Here is a 19,906-nt window from a genome sequence, read left to right as displayed (position 1 = left end):
ATACTAGAAAAATATAAATGGAGTTATTTCCTGGCTAATACAGCTGTTCGTTATTTTCAATTTTAGGCCTAACTGAGGCTATGCTCCACTGGGATAAAATATATTTGTCCATATCTACATCATAAACATAATGGAAGTAGGAAATGAGGAAGAATGGCAGCAAATATTCTCAATGTTATTGCTGCCTATCACACATTTACATTGTAGACCTGCAAAACCTACAAGAAGTGTGTTATCCAACGAGACAGGACAGGAAACAATTTTGAAATTTAACAAAAGGTGTAATCAGTATCACTCGATTCCAAATTAAATATACGAGGTATGTCCACAAAGTAAGTTCCGTTTGGTTATATAAAACAAACGTGTACAGATACAGAAAAAACATGTATTGTACAAAAATCTGCAACTGTTAAACTACTTTTCTACATAGCTTCCGAAATTTTGTAGGCACTTGTCATAGTGTGGCACAAGTTTTTGTATGCCTTCTTCATAGAAGGTTGCCGCCTGTGTATTCAACCATGTGTCTCCATTCATTGACTGCCGTTTTGTTTCAGGGGTGTCGTACGATACCCAAGTTTCATCACCCGTGACTATCCGAGAAAGAAAACCATCGCCTTCTTCATTGTAGCGTGTCAAAAACTGAAGTGCACTGCCTATCCGTTGTTTTTTGTGTCGTTCAGTAAGAATTTTGGGTAACTAACGTGAGAAAAATTTTCGAAATTTCAGTTTTTCAGAAACAATTTCATGAATTAGTGATCGTGAGATTCGCGGAACTTCCATAGCAAGAACACTAAGAGTAAACTTACGGTTGTGCTTAATCTTCTCCTCAGTTGTGTGAATCAGTTCATCAGTAACTACAGACGGGCATCCAGTTCGTTCTTAATCGTGCACTTGATCACGTCTTTCACTGAACAATCTAACCCATCTTCTAACCATTGATTCACTCATAGCATTTTGTCCGTAAACCTCGCAGATTTGCTGATGAATTTCCTTTGGTTTAACTTTCTTTGCATTTAGAAAACGATTCACAGATCTCATTTCACACGCGGTGGTATTTTAAATTACAGCTGACATTATAAAAAAGCACTACAAAGCACACGTCGGCAGCAGTGATCTGAAAATGGCGTACATGTCTTCTCCTTGAGTTAGAGTAACTGCCACCCATGCTCGAACTGCAATCGTAGCGCTGCCGCGGATAGAAATAGAAGCGGAACTTACTTTGTGGACGACCCTCGAATGTAAAGTTAAGTACTGATTCTGAAGCACCAAACGAAGCTAAGTTAGGAGTACAGAGTTCATGGTTAAATAATGAAAGCAGACAACATTATGAACAAAAATTAAACTAAACAAGAAAACTGAACTATACGATTAGCACCTGCACACAGCCTCTTACCTGAACAATCCTACAATTCTCCTAGAAGAAAAGATATTGCAGAGACATGTCTTAGCCACAGCCTGGGGGATGTTTCCACAGCGAAATTTTCACTCTGAAGCAGAGTGTGCGCTGATATGAAACTTCCACGCAGAATCCAAGTCTTTTTCTGGGAACATCCCCCAAACTGTGATTAAGCCTTGTCCCCGCAATACCCTTTCTTCCAGGAGTACTAGTCCTGCAAGTTTCGCAGAACTTCTGTGAAGTATTTAAGGTGGTCAGTTTATCAGATTTCGATGCCGTCACAATAAAGTTTGAGATTCAAAAAGTGATTCTCGAATTCTCGGTCCTAAATCTCCAGGAGCTTCTTTTAAAACTACGAAAATGCGGTATGCAACTTGCCAGCTGCAGAGGCTGTAGACTGAATTGTGTAACTGTAAGTAACTAATGACTGTGACTGCACAATGAGTTCAATTTTCTTTGCACCCTTTAATTTAAAACAAAGTACATCCAGAAGCCAATTGCAGGTTGAATCCAACCTGATCAGAGCTATGCACATTTACAGCACCCAAAACTCTGATAAGCCCCTTAGCTTGCACTACAGATCGCAAAACGACCTCGTCGAGGCCATTCTTATCGTTTATATAGGTTCTAGTTATGTTGTTGTTATTGTGATCTTCAGTCCTGAGACTGGTTTGATGCAGCTCTTCATGCTACTCTATCCTGTGCAAGCTGCTTCATCTCCCAGTACGTACTGCCGCATACATCCTTCTGCATCTGCTTAGTGTATTCATCTCTTGGTCTCCCTCTAAGCCGGCCGGAGTGGCCGAGCGGTTCCAGGAGCTACAGTCTGGAACCGCGCGACCGCTACGGTCGCAGGTTCGAATCCTGCCTCGGGCATGGTTGTGTGTGATGTCCTTAGGTTAGTTACGTTTAATTAGTTCTAAGTTCTAGGGGACTGATGACCTCAGATGTTAAGTCCCATAGACCCATTTGAACCAATCAATCTCCCTCTACGATTTTTACCCTCCACGCTGCCCTCCAATACTAAATTGCTGATCCCTTGATGCCTAAGAACATGTCCTAGCAACCGATCCCTTCTTCTAGTCAAGTTGTGCCACAAACTCCTCTTCTCCCCAATTCCATTCAACACTTCCTCATTAGTTATGTGATCTACCCATCTAATCTTCAGCATTCTTCTGTAGCACCACATTTCGAAAGCTTCTACTCTCTTCTTGTCCGAACTATTTATCGTCCATGTTTCACTTCCATACATGGCTACACTCCATACAAATAGTTTCAGAAACGACTTCCTGACACTTAAATCTATACTCGATGTTAACAAATTTCTCTTCTTCAGAAACGATTTCCTTGCCATTGCCAGTCTACATTTTATATCCTCTCTGCTTCGACCATCATCAGTTATTTTGCTCCCCAAATAGCAAAACTCCTTTACTACTTTATGTGCCTCATTTCCTAATCTAATTCCTGCAGCATCATCCGATCTAATTCGACAACATTCCATTACCCTCGTTTTGCTTTTGTTGATGTTCATCTTATATCCTCCTTTCAAGACACTGTCCATTCCGTTCAGCTGCTCTTCCAGGTCCTTTGCTGTCTCTGACAGACTTAGAATGTCATCGGCGAACCTAAAAGTTTTTATTTCTTTTCCATGGATTTTAATACCTACTCCGAATTTTTCTTTTGTTTCCTTTACTGCTTGCTCAATATACAGATTGAATAACATTGGGGACAGGCTACAACCTTGTCTCACTCCCTTCCCAACTACTGCTTCCCTTTCATGCCCCTCGACTCTTATAACTGCCATCTGGTTTCTGTACAAATTGTAAATAGCCTTTCGCTCCCTTTTTTTTTTACCCCTGCCACCTTTAGAATTTGAAAGAGAGTATTCCAGTCAACATTGTCAAAAGCTTTCTCTAAGTCTACAAATGCTAGAAACGTAGGTTTGTCTTTTCTTTTCTTAATCTAGCTTCTAAGATAAGTCGTAGGGTCAGTATTGCCTCACGTGTTCCAATCTTTCTACGGAATCCAAACTGATCTTCCCCGAGGTCGGCTTCTACCAGTTTTTCCATCGTCTGTAAAGAATTCACGTTAGTATTTTGCAGCTGTGACTTATTAAACTGATAGTTCGGTAATTTTGACATCTGTCAACACCTGCTTTCTTTGGGATTTCGCCTGTCTCACACATCTTGCTCACCAGACGATAGAGTTTTGTCAGGACTGGTTCTCCCAAGGCTGCGAGTAGTTCTAATGGAATGTTGTCTTCTCCCGGGGCCTTGTTTCGACTCAGGTCTTTCAGTGCTCTGTCAAACTCTTCACGCAGTATCGTATCTCCCATTTCATCTTCATCTACATCCTCTTCCATTTCCATAATATTTTTCCTCAAGTACCTCGCCCTTGTATAGACCCTCTATATACTCCTTCCACCTTTCTGCTTTCCCTTCTTTGCTTAGAACTGGGTTTCCATCTGAGCTCTTTTAGAGCTCTAGAATTCTTCGAGTTATAAACTTCGTTATTTTTCGAGATACAATTACGTCCGCCGATTTTAAATTCAATGGCCGTTTGGAGCTTGCCTTGAAATTAGTTATATTTACTTCCCTATTCATTTGCACGGCCCATTTCTGAAGATCAGTATTATGAATAACCAGTTGATGGTCCATAGCCTCGGATACTTTGTATGAATTCCAGCTGTATATTACCTTCATCTTATCCCTTTTTGAGCTGTCGTGAAGAACACACTTTTCCTAGCAATACAGTTGTGTCACTTTGCGATACCTATGCTTCACGGATGAAAGTGACCGTTTTCTCTTCTTCCTGCTCTTCCAAAATTCAATAGCAGATTTTTTGTATTCGAAATTTAATCCGTTTTTCTGAGGAAAGAACTTTGCCTAGAATATAAGACTCCCCATTAGTTTCCGATACACAGTCATTCTCAGTCATTGCTTCATCATGGATCTCTGACCCATCACAGCATACATAACCAATTATCTTGGTGCATAATGATGTACTGTCCATCATTGCTCTCAGAAATCAATGTTACAACGGTATCCCTCAATTCCACTTCCTACGAAGTAATAGAACTCTTATAGAATTCCATATTGCTGAAATGATCAATTACCGTTCAGCCATTACTGGCCATTAAAATTGCTACACCACGAAGATGACGTGCTTCAGACACGAAATTTAACGGACAGGAAGAAGATGCTGTGATATGCAAATGACTAGCTTTCCAGAGCATTCACACAAGTTTGGAGCCGGTGGCGACACCTACATCGTGCTGACATGAGGAAAGTTTCCAGCCGATTTCTCATACACAAACAGTAGTTGACCGGAGTTGCCTGGTGAAACGTTGTTGTGATGCCTCGTGTGAGGAGCAGAAATGCATACCATCACGTTTCCGACTTTGATAAAGGTCGTACTGTAGCCTATCTCGATTGCGGTTTATCGTTTCGCGACATTGCTGATCTCGTTGGTAGAGATCCAATTACTATTAGCAGAATATGGATTCGGTGGGTTCAGGAGGGTAACACGGAACGCCGTGCTGGATCCCAACGGCCTCGTATCACTAGCAGTCGAGATGACATGCATCTTCTCCGCATGGCAGTAACGGATCGTGCAGCCACGTCTCGATCCCTGAGTCAAAAGATGGGGACTTTTGCAAGGCAACAACCATCTGCACGAACAGTTCGACGGCGTTTGCAGCAGCATGGACTATCAGCTCGGAGACCATGGCTGCGGTTACCCTTGACGCTGCATCACAGACAGGAGCGCCTGCGATGTTGTACTCAACGACGAACCTGGGTGCACGAATGGCAAAACGTCATTTTTTTCGGATTAGTCCAGGTTCTGTTAACAGCATCGTGATGGTCGCATCCGTGTTTGGCGACATCGCGGTGAACGCACATTGGAAGCGTGTATTCGTCATCACCATACTGACGTATCACCCGGCGTGATGGTTTGGGGTGCCATTGGTTACAGGTCTTGGTCACTTCTTGTTCGCACTGACGGCGCTTTGAACAGTGGACTTTACATTTCAGATGTGTTACGGCCAGTGGTTCTACCCTTCATTCTATCCCTGCGAAACCCTACATTTCAGCAGGATAATGCACGACCGTATGTTGCAGGTCCTGTACGGGCCTTTCTGGATACAGTAAATTTTCGACTGCTGTCCTGGCCAGCACATTCTCCAGATCTCTCACCAACTGAAAACATCTGGTCAATGGTGGCCGAGCAACTGGCTCGTCACAATACGGCAGTCACTACTCTTGATGAACTGTGGTATCGTGTTGAAGCTGCATGGGCAGCTGTACCTGTACACGCCATCCAAGCTCTGTTTGACTCAATGCCCAGGCGTATCAAGGCCGTTATTACGGCCAGAGGTGGTTGTTCTGGGTACTGATTTCTCAGGGTCTATGCACCCAGATTGCGTGAAAATGGAATCATATGTCGGTTCTAGTATAACATATTTGTCCAAGGAATACCCGTTCATCATCTGCATTTCTTCTTGGTGTAGCAATTTTAATGGCCAGTAGTGTATTAATTGGGTAAGCGGTTGGTATCTTCCGTATTTGTAAACTGATGTATTTTGTACAGAATGCGAAGCCTCAGGTTGACCACAGTTTTATTCAGCAACACAAATACAGTGAATACTGACAAGTGCAGGCCTGGTCCTGAAGTCGTGTGCCGATGTACGTTTCCGTAGTAGTAGCTAGCGGCGGACGAGACTGCTAAAGCTATCGGCGTCTGCTTGCATAACGAGAGGCACAGGCTTCGGCAGACTCGCGTCGTGGTCTATGGTGTTCCAAACTAGCGGTACAGCCCTCTAGCCCGTGAGCTGCTGGTCTGCAAACCTGAGCGCATTGCTGGTCGCCGCTCACAGCGCCCCTTGGCTGCGGCTGGCGAGAAGTGGTGCCAGACAGGGCCGGCCTTGGAGGTGGTAACAAGGCGTGTTACAACATGATGCAAACTTTTATAATTTTTAAATAAAAGTCTTTAGAAACAAATACTGAAATCATCTGTGTCGTGTTGTCAATAACGCGTTGCAGCAACTGTTCTCATTGTATAGCTCGCTAAGCAGTTTCTACTCGAATTTATAACCCCAATACACCGGTGCTTCTTGATGCTGTTCGACGATTTGTGAGACCCTGTTCGTTAGAGCCATGAAGAGAACTTCACTTACACGACTCGGCCTACAGTCTCTGCAGCTGGAAAATTGCTTACCCCGCTTTTCATAGTTTTAGCAGAAACTCAAGAAGGGTTTGGACCAAAATTTGGAGAATCTCTTTTTGAAGCCCCGCAGGTTCTTGTGACGAGATCGAAAGCTAGTAAATTAACGTCTGACCACAACAAAAGATATTCGATAGCAGTTTTCTTTTTCAGTGCAGGAGAAAAATTATTTTTAGATTCTTGACGTGGTCACTGTCAAAAAACCGTTTTGAGCACCATGCCTGAGCACATTGAAATTGTTCATTTGGTGATCCAAATGGCTTGATGGGAGAGATACAGTCAGTGGATGCATATGTTTCTTGTTGTTGGAAGAACTTTGAGAGGAGACTTTTAAATCTAGTTCTACTGAATGATTATGACCTCAATCTCCATTGAGACGCAATATAATCAATCTGTATCACTAGTACATAATCAGTTCTCTTTGCAAAGCTTTTCCAGTGTACGGAAATATAGCTGGTACGGATCAGAATATTTAGAGGATCACTCACTACAATTAGAGAATCCTGCCCAATTTTTTTTTTGTATCGTGTTGTCCATTGTGTGTATCATGTGAAGAAATTTTGTTAATTTTATGTGCATGATGTAAGAAGTCTTACGTTTTAAACATTTCTTGGCAGATTATCATAATGTGATGATTTTGTATCACAAAAATGAGTTGTTTGTTTTTTCAATTAACAAAATACACTTGTGTGACATGATAAATTAAAGAAGAAAAGAGACACGAATTTAAAACATTAAGTAACGATTTAAAACATAAAACTACACGTGTAAAACATTTAATTAGAATAATAATGAATGCTTGTATATTTTAATTAGGTATGTTGAAGATATTCTTAACAGCATGCTGAGCATCTTATTTTCTAAAAATATGCATTTCTGAAACCTGTTGTATTACACATGTGACTTGACAGCTTCTTCAATTTATGTTGTAACATAAGTTTTCATTTTGAAAAATTGATCCAAGGTGGTGGTGTGTTTTCCAAAATTTCAAATTATTACAAAAGTTGGTTAAATAGTTTTTAAGAACTTTAGTTACATCTCAGCTTTTATATGAAACACATTTTTTATGTTTCATGGTTTCCAAGGTATTCCCTCTAAACCTGACCTGCCATATTACTATTCAAGGTGTGTTTTACAGCTCAAAGTGAAACTGGGCTAAAACGAAAAGACATGTGCCGGTATTGTATTGTATTGACCTCTTTGCATACACGCCAACTTTCATCAAGGTCATTTTTTTAAATCTGGAAACGTTCTCTTGTTAGTCGATTCCGTCCGTGTCTGCTACTGGATATTCCGCGTTCTCAATGAGCAGGTTGTCAGCGTCTATTACTGTATCGGAAATAAGCCGGAATCCCGCAGCCTGTTAATATTTATCTCGCTCTCAAACTGCGGCTAGGAACTTTTCATTTACGTTGCCTGGGACTACGAGGACTGTGCCAGACAGTTTTGGTATAACAGTGCATACTGACTGTTTGTTTCACACCTTTATGACACAGTGGGCCTATCTTGTTTAATCCTGTGTTTCTGAGAGGGACGATAAGTTATAGCTATAAATAACATGTTTTACAAAAATGTCAACTTCAGTCATAATCATTGGATTCCAAACTTTATCAGAGCTTCAGTACGTAAGCTCATCGTGTAACTAAAGGAAATCGGTATACACACACTTTACGTACTAAAAACTTAATGGACTGAATTAATCGTCCATTATATTAGTGGCTTTCTCATGCCATTTCTCTTAATGTGATACATGGGGTATATAAATATTGGAGAACATGGCACATTTGAGACAATAGTAATGCTTTCACTATTACTTCACAAGAGCCTCATTAGATGCTGAATAATGGCACACATTCTGCTGATTACCTTTGAAGCAAGTGACTGCGATATCAATTTAGGGAAAAGACTGTCCAGGTGTGTGTATTTCTGGAGTAGCCATTATATCACACTTATAATGTACGCTGGACTCTCGAGTCTACAATCTGAAAAATTACTTTATATGTAAATGCCGTGCTCATAACACGACAGTAAGAATTGCATCTAAGAGAGTGGAGCACGTCATGGCATCTGGTCTAAACTAATATGCACACTTTTAGTGTATATACGTTACATTAGACTGATATTAGCAGTATCCAAAGAAAAAATTGCCTAAAACTGAAAAAGAAATGTGTAAACATCATGTGCCTAATTCTTAGTGTAATAGTATATCGAAATTGGTTTGATGGAACTTTTCTTTCTCAGTGCTGGAGAAAAATCTGTATTATTATTAGATTCATGGGGTGGTCAGTATGATGGAACCATTTTGAGTGTCATACCTGAGGGCAATGCATTTGTTAATCTGATGATCCGAAAAGGCGCAGCAGGAAAGGTACAGACATTAGATATACACGGCTTTTGAAGTTGAAGGAATTTTGTGAAGAGATTTTCAAATTCACCTCTACTGAATGATTATGACATCAGCCTCCACTTGAGAAACAATATAATCAAGCTGCAGTGACCAGTACATAAGCAATTCTCTTTACTGAGGTTTACCAGTGTACTGAAATACGCATGATACAAATCAGGATATTTAGATAATCTCCTCCCACAATTTGAGAATTCTGCTGAATTTTGTTTTATGTTGTGTTGTTTGTCGCGTGTATTATGTGAGGAAATTTTGTTCATTTCATGAATTTTGTTACAGATTATCATATTGTGATGATTTTTTATAACAATGAGGTACTTAATATTTTAAATTAACAAAATACACATTTGCAAAATGGTTCACTAAAAAAACAAGAAAACACGAATTTAAAATGTGAAATAATAATTAACAAAGTAAATCAAAAATAAGTAAAACAAATAATTAGGATAATAATGAATGCTTATATATTTTACTTAGGTATGTTGAAAATACTCTGACAGCAAACTGTGTACAGCTTATTTTCAAAAAAAGGTAGTTCAGAAACTATCTGTATTACTCAGGGATGGACATGGCGTGAAAAGCTTCTTTAATTTATGATATAACAAATGTTTTTATTTTGCAAAATTATGTAAAGTTTTTGGGATATTTTGCAATATTTCAAACTATTTTAAAATTGATTACATTCTTTTGAGAACATTAGTTACATTTCAGCTTTTACATGAAACACGTTTTTTATATATCGTGGTTTCGAAGATATTTCCTCTAAACTTATTATGCCAAATTGCCTTTTAGGGTGTGTTTTACCCCTTAAACATTGAATTGACCAAAAACAAAAAAAAGTGTTGCATTCTTTCGATCCTTCTGCATAGTTGCGAAGCTACATTAAGATCGTTAATTTATAGCTGGGAATTTTCCCTTGCTAGTCCCTGCTTGCAGAGGGCCTCTGGCTGATTAAAATAGCTGCGCGGGATAGCCGCGCGGTCTTCGGCGCCATACCACGGTTCGCGCGGCTGCCTCCGTCGGAGGTTCGAGTCCTCCCTTGGGCATGGGTGTGTGTGTTGTCCTTGGCGTAAGTTAGATTAAGTAGTGTGTAAGCCTAGGGACGATGACCTCAGCAGCTTGGTCCCATAAGTACTTACCACCACAAACTTATTAGGATACTGGGGAAAGGTGGTACGGATTGCAACACTAACACTCGTAATAATACATCCAGTAAACATAAAAACAAAAATGTATTGTGAAATCATAATTTAACAGGACATTGTTTAAATTTAGGCATCCTTCCTGACGATTGCACAATCACAAAACCGACACAGAGAGTGTGTGTTGATCTGTAGCTACACAGGTGTAACTAAGAAGGCATCGGAAAGAGAATGCTTGAGCTGCTGCTAGGCCGTTTCTTAGCGAGGTACTTACGCTTACCAAGATTCTTACGATTACCAAACGAACGAAACGTCCACCGAAATCGGGCAACGTTACTGAACTCTGTTCAAAGCAATGAAAAGAAAAACTTTACTATGGGATGACACTGAATGTCTGTAGCAAAGATGCAGTCGCGGGCGAGACTGCAGCTGCTGGTCCTTCCATGAAGGTCTTAACCTCAAAAACTAGACTAGTGTTACCCTGCTGGGCGGAAAAGGGCTAGTCATCACCTGCTGGGCCATGGAATCAGGCCAATTACTTTTTGCCCCAGAGGTTTCCTGACCTGGTGCCGCCCCAATGGTCAGAATGACAGGCTTTTCTGTGTCTCACGACCGCGAAGTCGCTCCGTTCGAACTTGAAAAACATTTTTAATGGTTGCTGCCACATGGAGCAAATTATCAACTCTTCTCAAAATTTTGACAGTCGAAATCGGTTTACAGATTTCGCTTCCTCTGTTTGCTGCAATTCTTATTATAAGGTCTCTTCCTTCTTTAAAATTTCGTTATTCTTGTAATTCGCTGTCGAATTTTTAGTTACGTCGAAATAAAATTTACATGAAAATTATGACTATACCATTGTGTTGCTCATCATCAAAGGGTCCCGACTCTGTCACCTAATTAGTTGGTTATTAATTTCTACTCGACTCATTCTTTGTTTCCATCTTTGCGAGGCTGTCCAAGTGGACGTCTAGGCATTTGACGTTCTTGGGTGGTTTCGTTACACATGGTATTACAAATATTCACTAACGAATTCATTTCGAACTATTAAACAACAGGAGGAAGGCCTTTAGAAGTAATACAGCATCTAATATTTTCTATGAAAATTAATTTACCTTTTGTTTGGCAGCAAGCACAGAACCATCCCATAGTTGAGGTGCTCCAGTGTTAAAGTTCCCTGGATGAAACCAAACCATAACGGGCCAACCTCCTGGTGGACTTGTTCCTGTCAAGTAAGTAATACTGTCTTGTACAAATGCAATGTGAACTCAGGAAAAATATAGCATAAGGATTAACAGCAAAAGTAAGTAATGCTGTAACATAACAACAACGACTCTACATTACACTCCATAATATATAAGTTGCAGAAGCCACAAAAGGCTGTTAGTCCATGCTTAAATGTATATGAATAACATGATATCATTGGAAATGTATCATAAGAACTAGATAGCAGTTTTCAGAGATTAAAGATGTCATACTGTGAACTAGTTACCTGGAATGAGATACATTAAAGTGGGGACAAGTGCATCACAACAACGTACTAAGCAAGAGTACCGAAATAAAGACATATATATTGCTGCAATACATGAAATGGAGTATCTACCACATTGTACAATACACAAATTGTGCAGTCATCACTATTATAATGCATTCAGGAGAGCACAGTTACATATCACACAGCTTAACTTTTAGTACCTGTTCTTAGTTGCATCCCACATTTGACAATCTGACGACGGCAGACTCGTTTTAGATCTTTGTTAAGGGCATATGTTTGAAGACTCTGAAGTTAGCTGAACTCCCAAATAGCAATATAAAACATAGCCTACAGACTTAAGAAATAATCTTCCAATGCCACAACTAGTTTTCATTCTTAGCTCCATAACCTTCGTATCGTACTATCCCAATACCATGCTCAGTATAATGAGGCACTGGACTTGCATTTGGGAGGAGTATGGTTAAAACCCCATCTGCTCATCCAGATTTAGATTCTCACTGATCTTTCTGTATCACCTAAAACATAATGCTAGAGTATTCATATTGAAAGGAGAAGACCAATTACCCATGCAATGTTACCAAAATTTAAGATTTTGCTATGTTTTCTGATTTCATCATAAATACGACGCTAAACCGTAATGGTCTTTTCTTTATCATCTCCTTCATTATTTGTGTCCAAACAACCATATCAACTCAAAATCAATGAACTCACGTTGACGAAACAATACAGACCAATACATTTTATTCCATAATTCTGTTACAAATACACATACTCTTTCACCACATTTGATCCACAAATTGTTAATAAAATTAATTTGACCACCATGGACAGAAAACAATTTGTCATCCACTGGTTAAAAAGCATTCTCATATAGCTGCAATCTCATTTATCCATGTTGCCGAGTATCTAATGCTCAACTTAACCCCTCCCCTTAGTGTCTTCCCTAATTTCCTTCATGAATTATTTGATCCTTATACTATATGAAACCAAGTGAGACAGTGCAGCTGTTAATGCCTTGGACGTGCATTCAGGAATACTAGGATTCAATTCCGATCAGGTCTTCGAGATTAAGTTTTCTTTGCTTTTCCTAAATCAGTCAATGTGAATTCTGAGATGCGTATTTTTGAAAGTAAACGGTCAGTCTATTTTCCAGTCCTTATCCTTTCCAAGCTTGTGCTCGATATCTGATGTCAATTTCATTAATATAAGATAATATATATATAATATAATTTGAATAATGATACATTAAATTGTAATCTTCGCTAGTTTTTACTGTTTCACAAAATTCTGAATCCAAAGCTATACGACCTCATACAAATCCCATGGCAGCAGTTTCATAGAACCTTCAAGCTGAATTACCTATTACCCACAGTGATCATACTGCAGAAGTTGTTCCACTGCAGAAGTATTGCTTGGTCGAATAGTTAATCTCTTGTTGCATCCTTATCTCTTACATTGCATACGGAGACGTAACGATGCGGCATCTCTGCTAAGCTAATGAAAGACTGTTCCCACTCCATATATATATGTCTAATGGGGTTACATCAGTATGCAAAAGGCAAACTACCTAGCTGTGATGTAAAGGTGTATTGACATTCAGCTCATTGTGTCCTTTCTGCAACAGCGCCCATCTGAACCCACATTTACTTATATAATAAGCTGTGTTATTTACGCCACCTCTCTCATACTTCCGCCATATACACTACTGGCCATTAAAATTGCTACACCACGAAGATGACGTGCTACAGACGCGAAATTTAACCGACAGGAAGAAGATGCTGTGATATTCAAATGATTAGCTTTTCAGAGCATTCACACAAGGTTGGTGCCGGTGTCGACATCTACAATGTGCTGACATGAGGAAAGTTTCCGACCGATTTCTCATATACAAACAGCAGTTGACCGGCGTTGCCTGGTGAAACGTTGTTGTGATGCCTCGTGTAAGGATGAGAAATGTGTACCATCACGTTTCCGGCTTTGATAAACATCGGATTGTACCCTATCGCGATTGCGGTTTATCGTATCGCGACATTGCTGCTCGCGTTGGTCGAGATCCAATGACTGTTAGCAGAATATGGAATCGGTGGGTTCAGGAGGGTAATACGGAACGCCGTGCTGGATCCCAACGGCCTCGTATCACTAGCAGTCGAGATGACAGGCATCTTATCCGCAAGGCTGTACCGGATCGTGCAGCCACGTCTCGATCCCTGAGTCAACAAATGGGGACGTTTGCAAGACAACAACCATCTGCACGAACAGTGCGACGACGTTTGCAGCAGCATGCACTATCAGCTCGGAGACCGTGGCTGCGGTTACCCTTGACGCTGCATCACAGACAGGAGCGCCTGCGATGGTGTACTCAACAACGAACCTGGGTGCACGAATGGCAAAACGTTATTGTTTCAGATGAATCCAGGTTTTGTTTACAGCATCATGATGGTCGCATCCGTGTTTGGCGTCATTGGAAGCGTGTATTCGTCATCGCCATACTGGCGTATCACCGGCGTGATGGTATGGGGTGCCATTGGTTACACGTCTCGGTCACCTCTTCTTCGCATTGACGGTACTTTGAACAGAGGACGTTACATTTCAGATGTGTTACGACCCGTGGCTCTACCCTTCATTCGATCCCTGCGAAACCCTACATTTCAACTGGATAATGCACGACCGCATGTTGCAGGCCCTGTACGGGCCTTTCTGGATACAGAAAATGTTCGACTGCTGTCCTGGCCAGCACATTCTCCAGATCTCCCACCAACTGAAAAAGTCTGGTCAATGGTGGCCGAGCAACTGGCTCGTCACAATACGCCGGTCACTACTCTTGATGAACTGTGGTATCGTATTGAAGCTGCATGGGCAGCTGTACCTGTACACGCCATCCAAGCTCTGTTTGACTCAATGCCCAAGCGTATCTAGGCCGTTATTACAGCCAGAGGTGGTTTTTCGGGGTACTGATTTCTCAGGATCTATGCACCCAGATTGCGTGAAAATGTAGTCACTTGTCAGTTCTAGTATAATATATTTGTCCAATGAATACCCGTTTATCATCTGCATTTCTTCTTGGTGTAGCAATTTTAATGGCCAGTAGTGTACTTCTCTCTTAGACTTCATTAATGAAACAGGCTCTAGAAGTATATCCTACACAACAAGCGCTGGAAAACATGGTTCTCTCTTAATTTGATGCCACATACGCCTTCTACTAACTGTATAGAACTGTTACAGCTGCGGTGCCTGTGGCAGCCTTCTCAGCTTGTGACAGGTCCTGTATAGAACAGCTGTGGCAGTCCTCTCAGCTCAGCGCCACAGGAGGTGGTTTGTGTCGCTAGTGCCTTAAACTGACCCTGGCTGGGTAGGCCTAGGTTACACCTTAGATTTCGCCGAGTGCAGACGGTATAAGAGCTTTTCTAAATTCTAATCAGATTTTTTTTTGTAAATATTATTCCAAAAATAGCATAGGATTTTCTAATAACTAGTTTCTCACAATAATACGCCAATTTTATGTTCTTAGTTCGTCACAACGATTGCAAACCTTTGTGAAAAACTCTTTGACAGCTCCCGCCTATTTCCGTATCATGACGTTTCTCATCCGAGGTTTAGAGGTACAAGTTCAGCAACGACGCAGGCCTGTTAAACGCCTATGCACAATATTTCGCAAACTTTCAGTTATTTCAGTCTGCTATTATATGAAATGTATAATCACGTACTCTACTGTATAAATGGCATTAAAGTAGCGCTATAGTTTCTAGAAACTGTAACACAATATCTTTTGCAACTTCATATGTGGATATTATGTAATAATAACAACTTTAACAAACTTTTTTATGTTGAATATTGTTTTTTATTACAGATAATACATATTTATTTAAGTTCTTTTACACATATTTCTGAGACAGGGTGAAATGGGGACTTCAGTGTGAGGTTTGTGTCAGATAAATGACTGACTGAAATTATTTTTTAAACCTAAAATTATTCATGTTTTATAGATTATTTCACAATGGTCACCTCCAGAACTTATTCATCATATCACGGGAGATTTCAGGTTATGGATAGAAAAAAGTAGCGTCCTTCTGCTCTACAACAACACAGCACATGAAGAAGACACAAACAGTTTTTTTTTCTTTCTTTCTTTTTTTTTTTTTACCTGTGGTCACTATAAGAAACCACCAATTGCAGTTTGTAGCTCGGAGTTCCAAGCTGTAGATCATGTTGCAAGCACACCAACGTTTGGTTTCTGGAATACTGTGGAACTAACAACATTCGACATCTATTGAAAATCTTAAATACTTATTCGCTGGATAAGGTATCCTTTTTCCTTTAACAAATTGTATAGGTCTATAATATGAAAAAAATGTCACTGAATGTTTTATGGGTTCAGTATGACCATATGAAAGTTTACTCAGTGCATGGTAAATGCATGACAGCTGTTGTGTGTGGTGGGCATTCTAATCCCTGTGGAATAAGCTCAAAAGTGCACACTGCACTAGCATCAGTGCTCTTCATTACAGACATCTAAATCATACATACAAAGGGCGTTCAAAAAGTTTTTCACAGTCGTCTCTAATCTTTTTATTTTCTGCAGGAGGAGAATGAAATTTTTTGTGAACATACTTGGAACATTTAGCTATACGTTGAGCCTACTCAATGTAGCCTCCATCAGCTGTGACGCATCTAGCCCGACGTTCTTTGCATGATGTAAATGTACTTTGGTAAAATTCTGGGGATTGACTTTTACACCATCGCTTGACACAGAAAATAAGGTCTTTCTCACTATCAAATGTTTTACCGCGCAGGTGGGCCCTCAGACGACCAAAGAGGTAAAAATCAGACGGTTCCAAGTCCGGACTGTAACCCATTTTCCTGATTTTCTCCTGCGTCATAGGTGCTGTACGGGGTTTGGCATTGTCATGGTGTAGTCTGATGAGCTGACCCTGAAGCTGTCTACTGTGGGTCCTGATGGCACGTCGCAGCTTGCCCAATGACAAACAGTAACGGTCCCGGTTAATTGTGGAGCCAGGTTCCAAAAAGTCAATGAAAATGGCATCACACTGATCCTAGAAGAAGGAGGCCATCACCTTTCGGCCTGCTGTTCGTGAAAGTCTTGCTTTCTTCTTCCGAGGGGAATCCGGATGACACCACTCCATGGATTAGGTTTTGCTCTGAGGTTCTGACAAAAACAACCATGTTTCATCCTGGGTAATGACGCCGTCAAAACACTGTTTCCACTCTTCAGTAAAGGTCTTCATGAGACTCTTGCACACATTCTTCCTCATCGTTTTCATTTCTCTTGTCAATAATCTAGGCACCCAACGTGCATAGATATTTCTATACCCTAGTGACTGTACCAGTGATACCACACTACCCAATGACAAACGGGGCATTTCAGTAAGCTGTCGTGTCGTCACACATCTGTCATTTTGGATGATTTGATCAATGGTCTCCTTACATCATTCACTGCCGTCGATGGTCTACCGCATCGTGGATTGTCCAATAGAGAGAAATCACCTTCTTTAAACCTCTGCAACCACCACTTGATACTGCTGCGATCCACTGTGTCCTCCCTATAAACAGGGAGCAACTTGCTGCTAATTGATGTGGCAAAGTCATCGCCAGTCTTGAAGAGGAACTCTATCACCGATACGTTGTCGCAACCTGACATCTACTTCACGGTCCATTATGGCTCACCTGTAAATAAAAGAAAATACTTTTATATACCAACTTATAGCTAAATGTGCCAAGTATGTTCACAAAAAATTTCATTCTCCTCCTGTAAAAAATTAGAGACGATTGTGCAAAACTTTTTGAACGGCCTTTGTACACTGCCTCACAAAAAGTGGAGCACCCAGAAAATATGGCCGCATGTCAGTGCAACTTCGTTCATGTATATACCATCGGCGAGAATGTTTATGATTAAGAGTTCTGTTCTTTGTGATGGATAGACAACTACTAGTTTGCATTTGCGTTGTTCGTGTTTAGTGTTCTTAACAGGCCTGGTAAGGTATATGAGGGCGTGAACAGCGTCAGATGTTAAGTGATCACTATGAAGGACATGGTGATTCCACACAATATTGTGAGACAACGTTTTCGGCAGCTGACAGAGTTTGAAAGGCATCTCATTGCGGGTCTCCATCTGTCGAATCATGCAGTATCCACAGTTTTCGGGAATGCGGGTGTGACAGGGGCCCAGTGTTGCACAGAATGAGGACATGAGAGCAGGCATGAGGTTCTGGTCGACCATGTCTGACCACTACGAAGTAGGATCGCTATATTGTGTACCAAGCACACATCTGCGCCTGTCAGCTGAGAATAAGTAATGGACTCCCTGCAACATTCCGTGTCCTCCCATACCATTCGTCAAAGTCTAGCAGCAAACGGAGTAGGGAATTATTGCCCCATACATAGGCTCTCATTAACACTACAACCATAATTAGGAAGTTTATTAAAAAAAAACTAAAAACCCGCCTCGATTGCGAAAAAAGCACCTAGTGTTAAGTGTTAACCAAGGTTTCGGCGTAGATAACTACACCTTCTTCAGAACAACAATAAAACCCACAAGTGCCTAAGAAGACCTTTGTCAATGATTAAAAGAACACCATAGCTATACATTTATAAACGAAAAAGAAAAGGAAAACACAAAGAGTACATATGTGTTTTCCTTTTCTTTTTCGTTTATAAATGTATAGCTATGGTGTTCTTTTAATCATTGACAAAAGTCTTCTTAGGCACTTGTGGGTTTTATTGTTGTTCTGAAGAAGATGTAGTTATCTAAGCCGAAACCTGGGTTAACACTTAACACTAGGTGCTTTTTTCGCAATCGATGCGCGTTTTTAGTTTTTTTAAAAATATATTAACCAACGATTGCTGACGCGCTGCGATGTTGAAGGTTCTATAATTAGGAAGCATGAGCTGCTAATGAATATCATTGCAATGTGTTTAGTGGCGAATCGCTGTTCTGCAGTACCCTGCATGCTAATCGTCTGCAAGTATGGCGGCGAACTTGGGAGAGATCCCATACTTCTAATGTTTTTGAGAGGCACAGTGGTGTTACATCTGGCATCATGGTGTATGGAGCCACTAGATATGACTTCAGGTCACAGATGGCAGTGATTAGGGAACTCTAATGGCACAACGGTATATCACGGTCATCCTGCGTCCCCACGTATTACCTCTCATGTGACACTATCGTTGTACAAATTTTCAACAGGACAATGCTCGTATACATACGGCTGTTGCCGCTACGAGCTGTATGTGTGATGATGAGGTATAATTCTGGCCAGCAAGATCCCCAGCTCTGTCCCCGATAGATCATATAAAGGGCCGTCTTTGATGTAGTACCAGCATCTAGGATATCAAGGATCATTTACATCTGTTGTGGGCCAGCTTGCCCCAGGAGAGGGTACAATAATTTTGTAACACCCTTCTCAACAGAGTTAGCACGTGTATCCAGGTCGGAGCGGGTACAACATCATACTGATGAGTACACCCGTACTGATAAGTTCTTTGTAAATCTGCTCGATACTGTAACCACTGAAATAATATCACGTATCCTCTCAACTCATGAAATTTCATTTAGTTTTCTCCTCCCCTTCTGGACACTTCATATATTTTGTCAGGCGGTCTATAAACACACTGCCGGCCGCGGTGGTCTAGCGGTTCTAGGCGCTCAGTCCGGAACCGCGCGACTGCTACGGTTGCAGGTTCGAATCCTGCCTCGGGCATGGATGTGTGTGACGTCCTTAGGTTGGTTAGGTTTAAGTAGTTCTAAGTTCTAGGGGACTGAAGACCACAGATGTATAAGTCCCATAGTGCTCAGGGCCATTTATAAACACACTGCAGCGGTAGTGGTCTCACCACAATTTTCTTAACTCGTGACATTGAACAAAGTTAAAAAGAGGGACTTGTGAACTAAACAAGGAGAAATATAAATTCACATTTGCAATAAAAGTTTAAAAATGAAGTAAACATTTATTCAGTAACAATTCTCAATCCAACTAAATGTTTACAAATTACATTCTATCTGATAAGCAAAAGCACACAGCAACAAATTTGAAAAGCAAAATATGATAATAAACAATAAATATATGAGCAGTGAAAGCGAAAAGGTTATGAAACATTAGAAAAAGCTTTTTCCATCCCAGTCACAATACACAGCTAGTTTTATAATTTTGTGTCAAATGTTGTGCAATATTTTTAATTTCCTTCGAATTCCCTCCTTTTTCGAACATAAGAAGTGATAATTTTGGACTTCGGTG

General features: G+C 40.6%; 1 protein-coding gene across 1 annotated transcript in view; it reads right to left on the bottom strand.

The window, feature by feature from the left end:
* LOC126184478 (cocaine esterase) overlaps positions 1–19,906 on the bottom strand; it is a 168,052-nt gene that overhangs the window by 32,266 nt on the left and 115,880 nt on the right. Inside the window, exon 2 of the mRNA XM_049926870.1 lies at positions 11,278–11,387. Coding sequence (XP_049782827.1) covers positions 11,278–11,387 — 110 coding nt within the window. The remainder of the gene's footprint in view (positions 1–11,277; positions 11,388–19,906) is intronic.

This window comes from Schistocerca cancellata, chromosome 4 (assembly GCF_023864275.1).
Source record: "Schistocerca cancellata isolate TAMUIC-IGC-003103 chromosome 4, iqSchCanc2.1, whole genome shotgun sequence".
NCBI lineage: Eukaryota > Metazoa > Arthropoda > Insecta > Orthoptera > Acrididae > Schistocerca > Schistocerca cancellata.
This window is presented reverse-complemented; position numbering and strand designations above follow the sequence as displayed.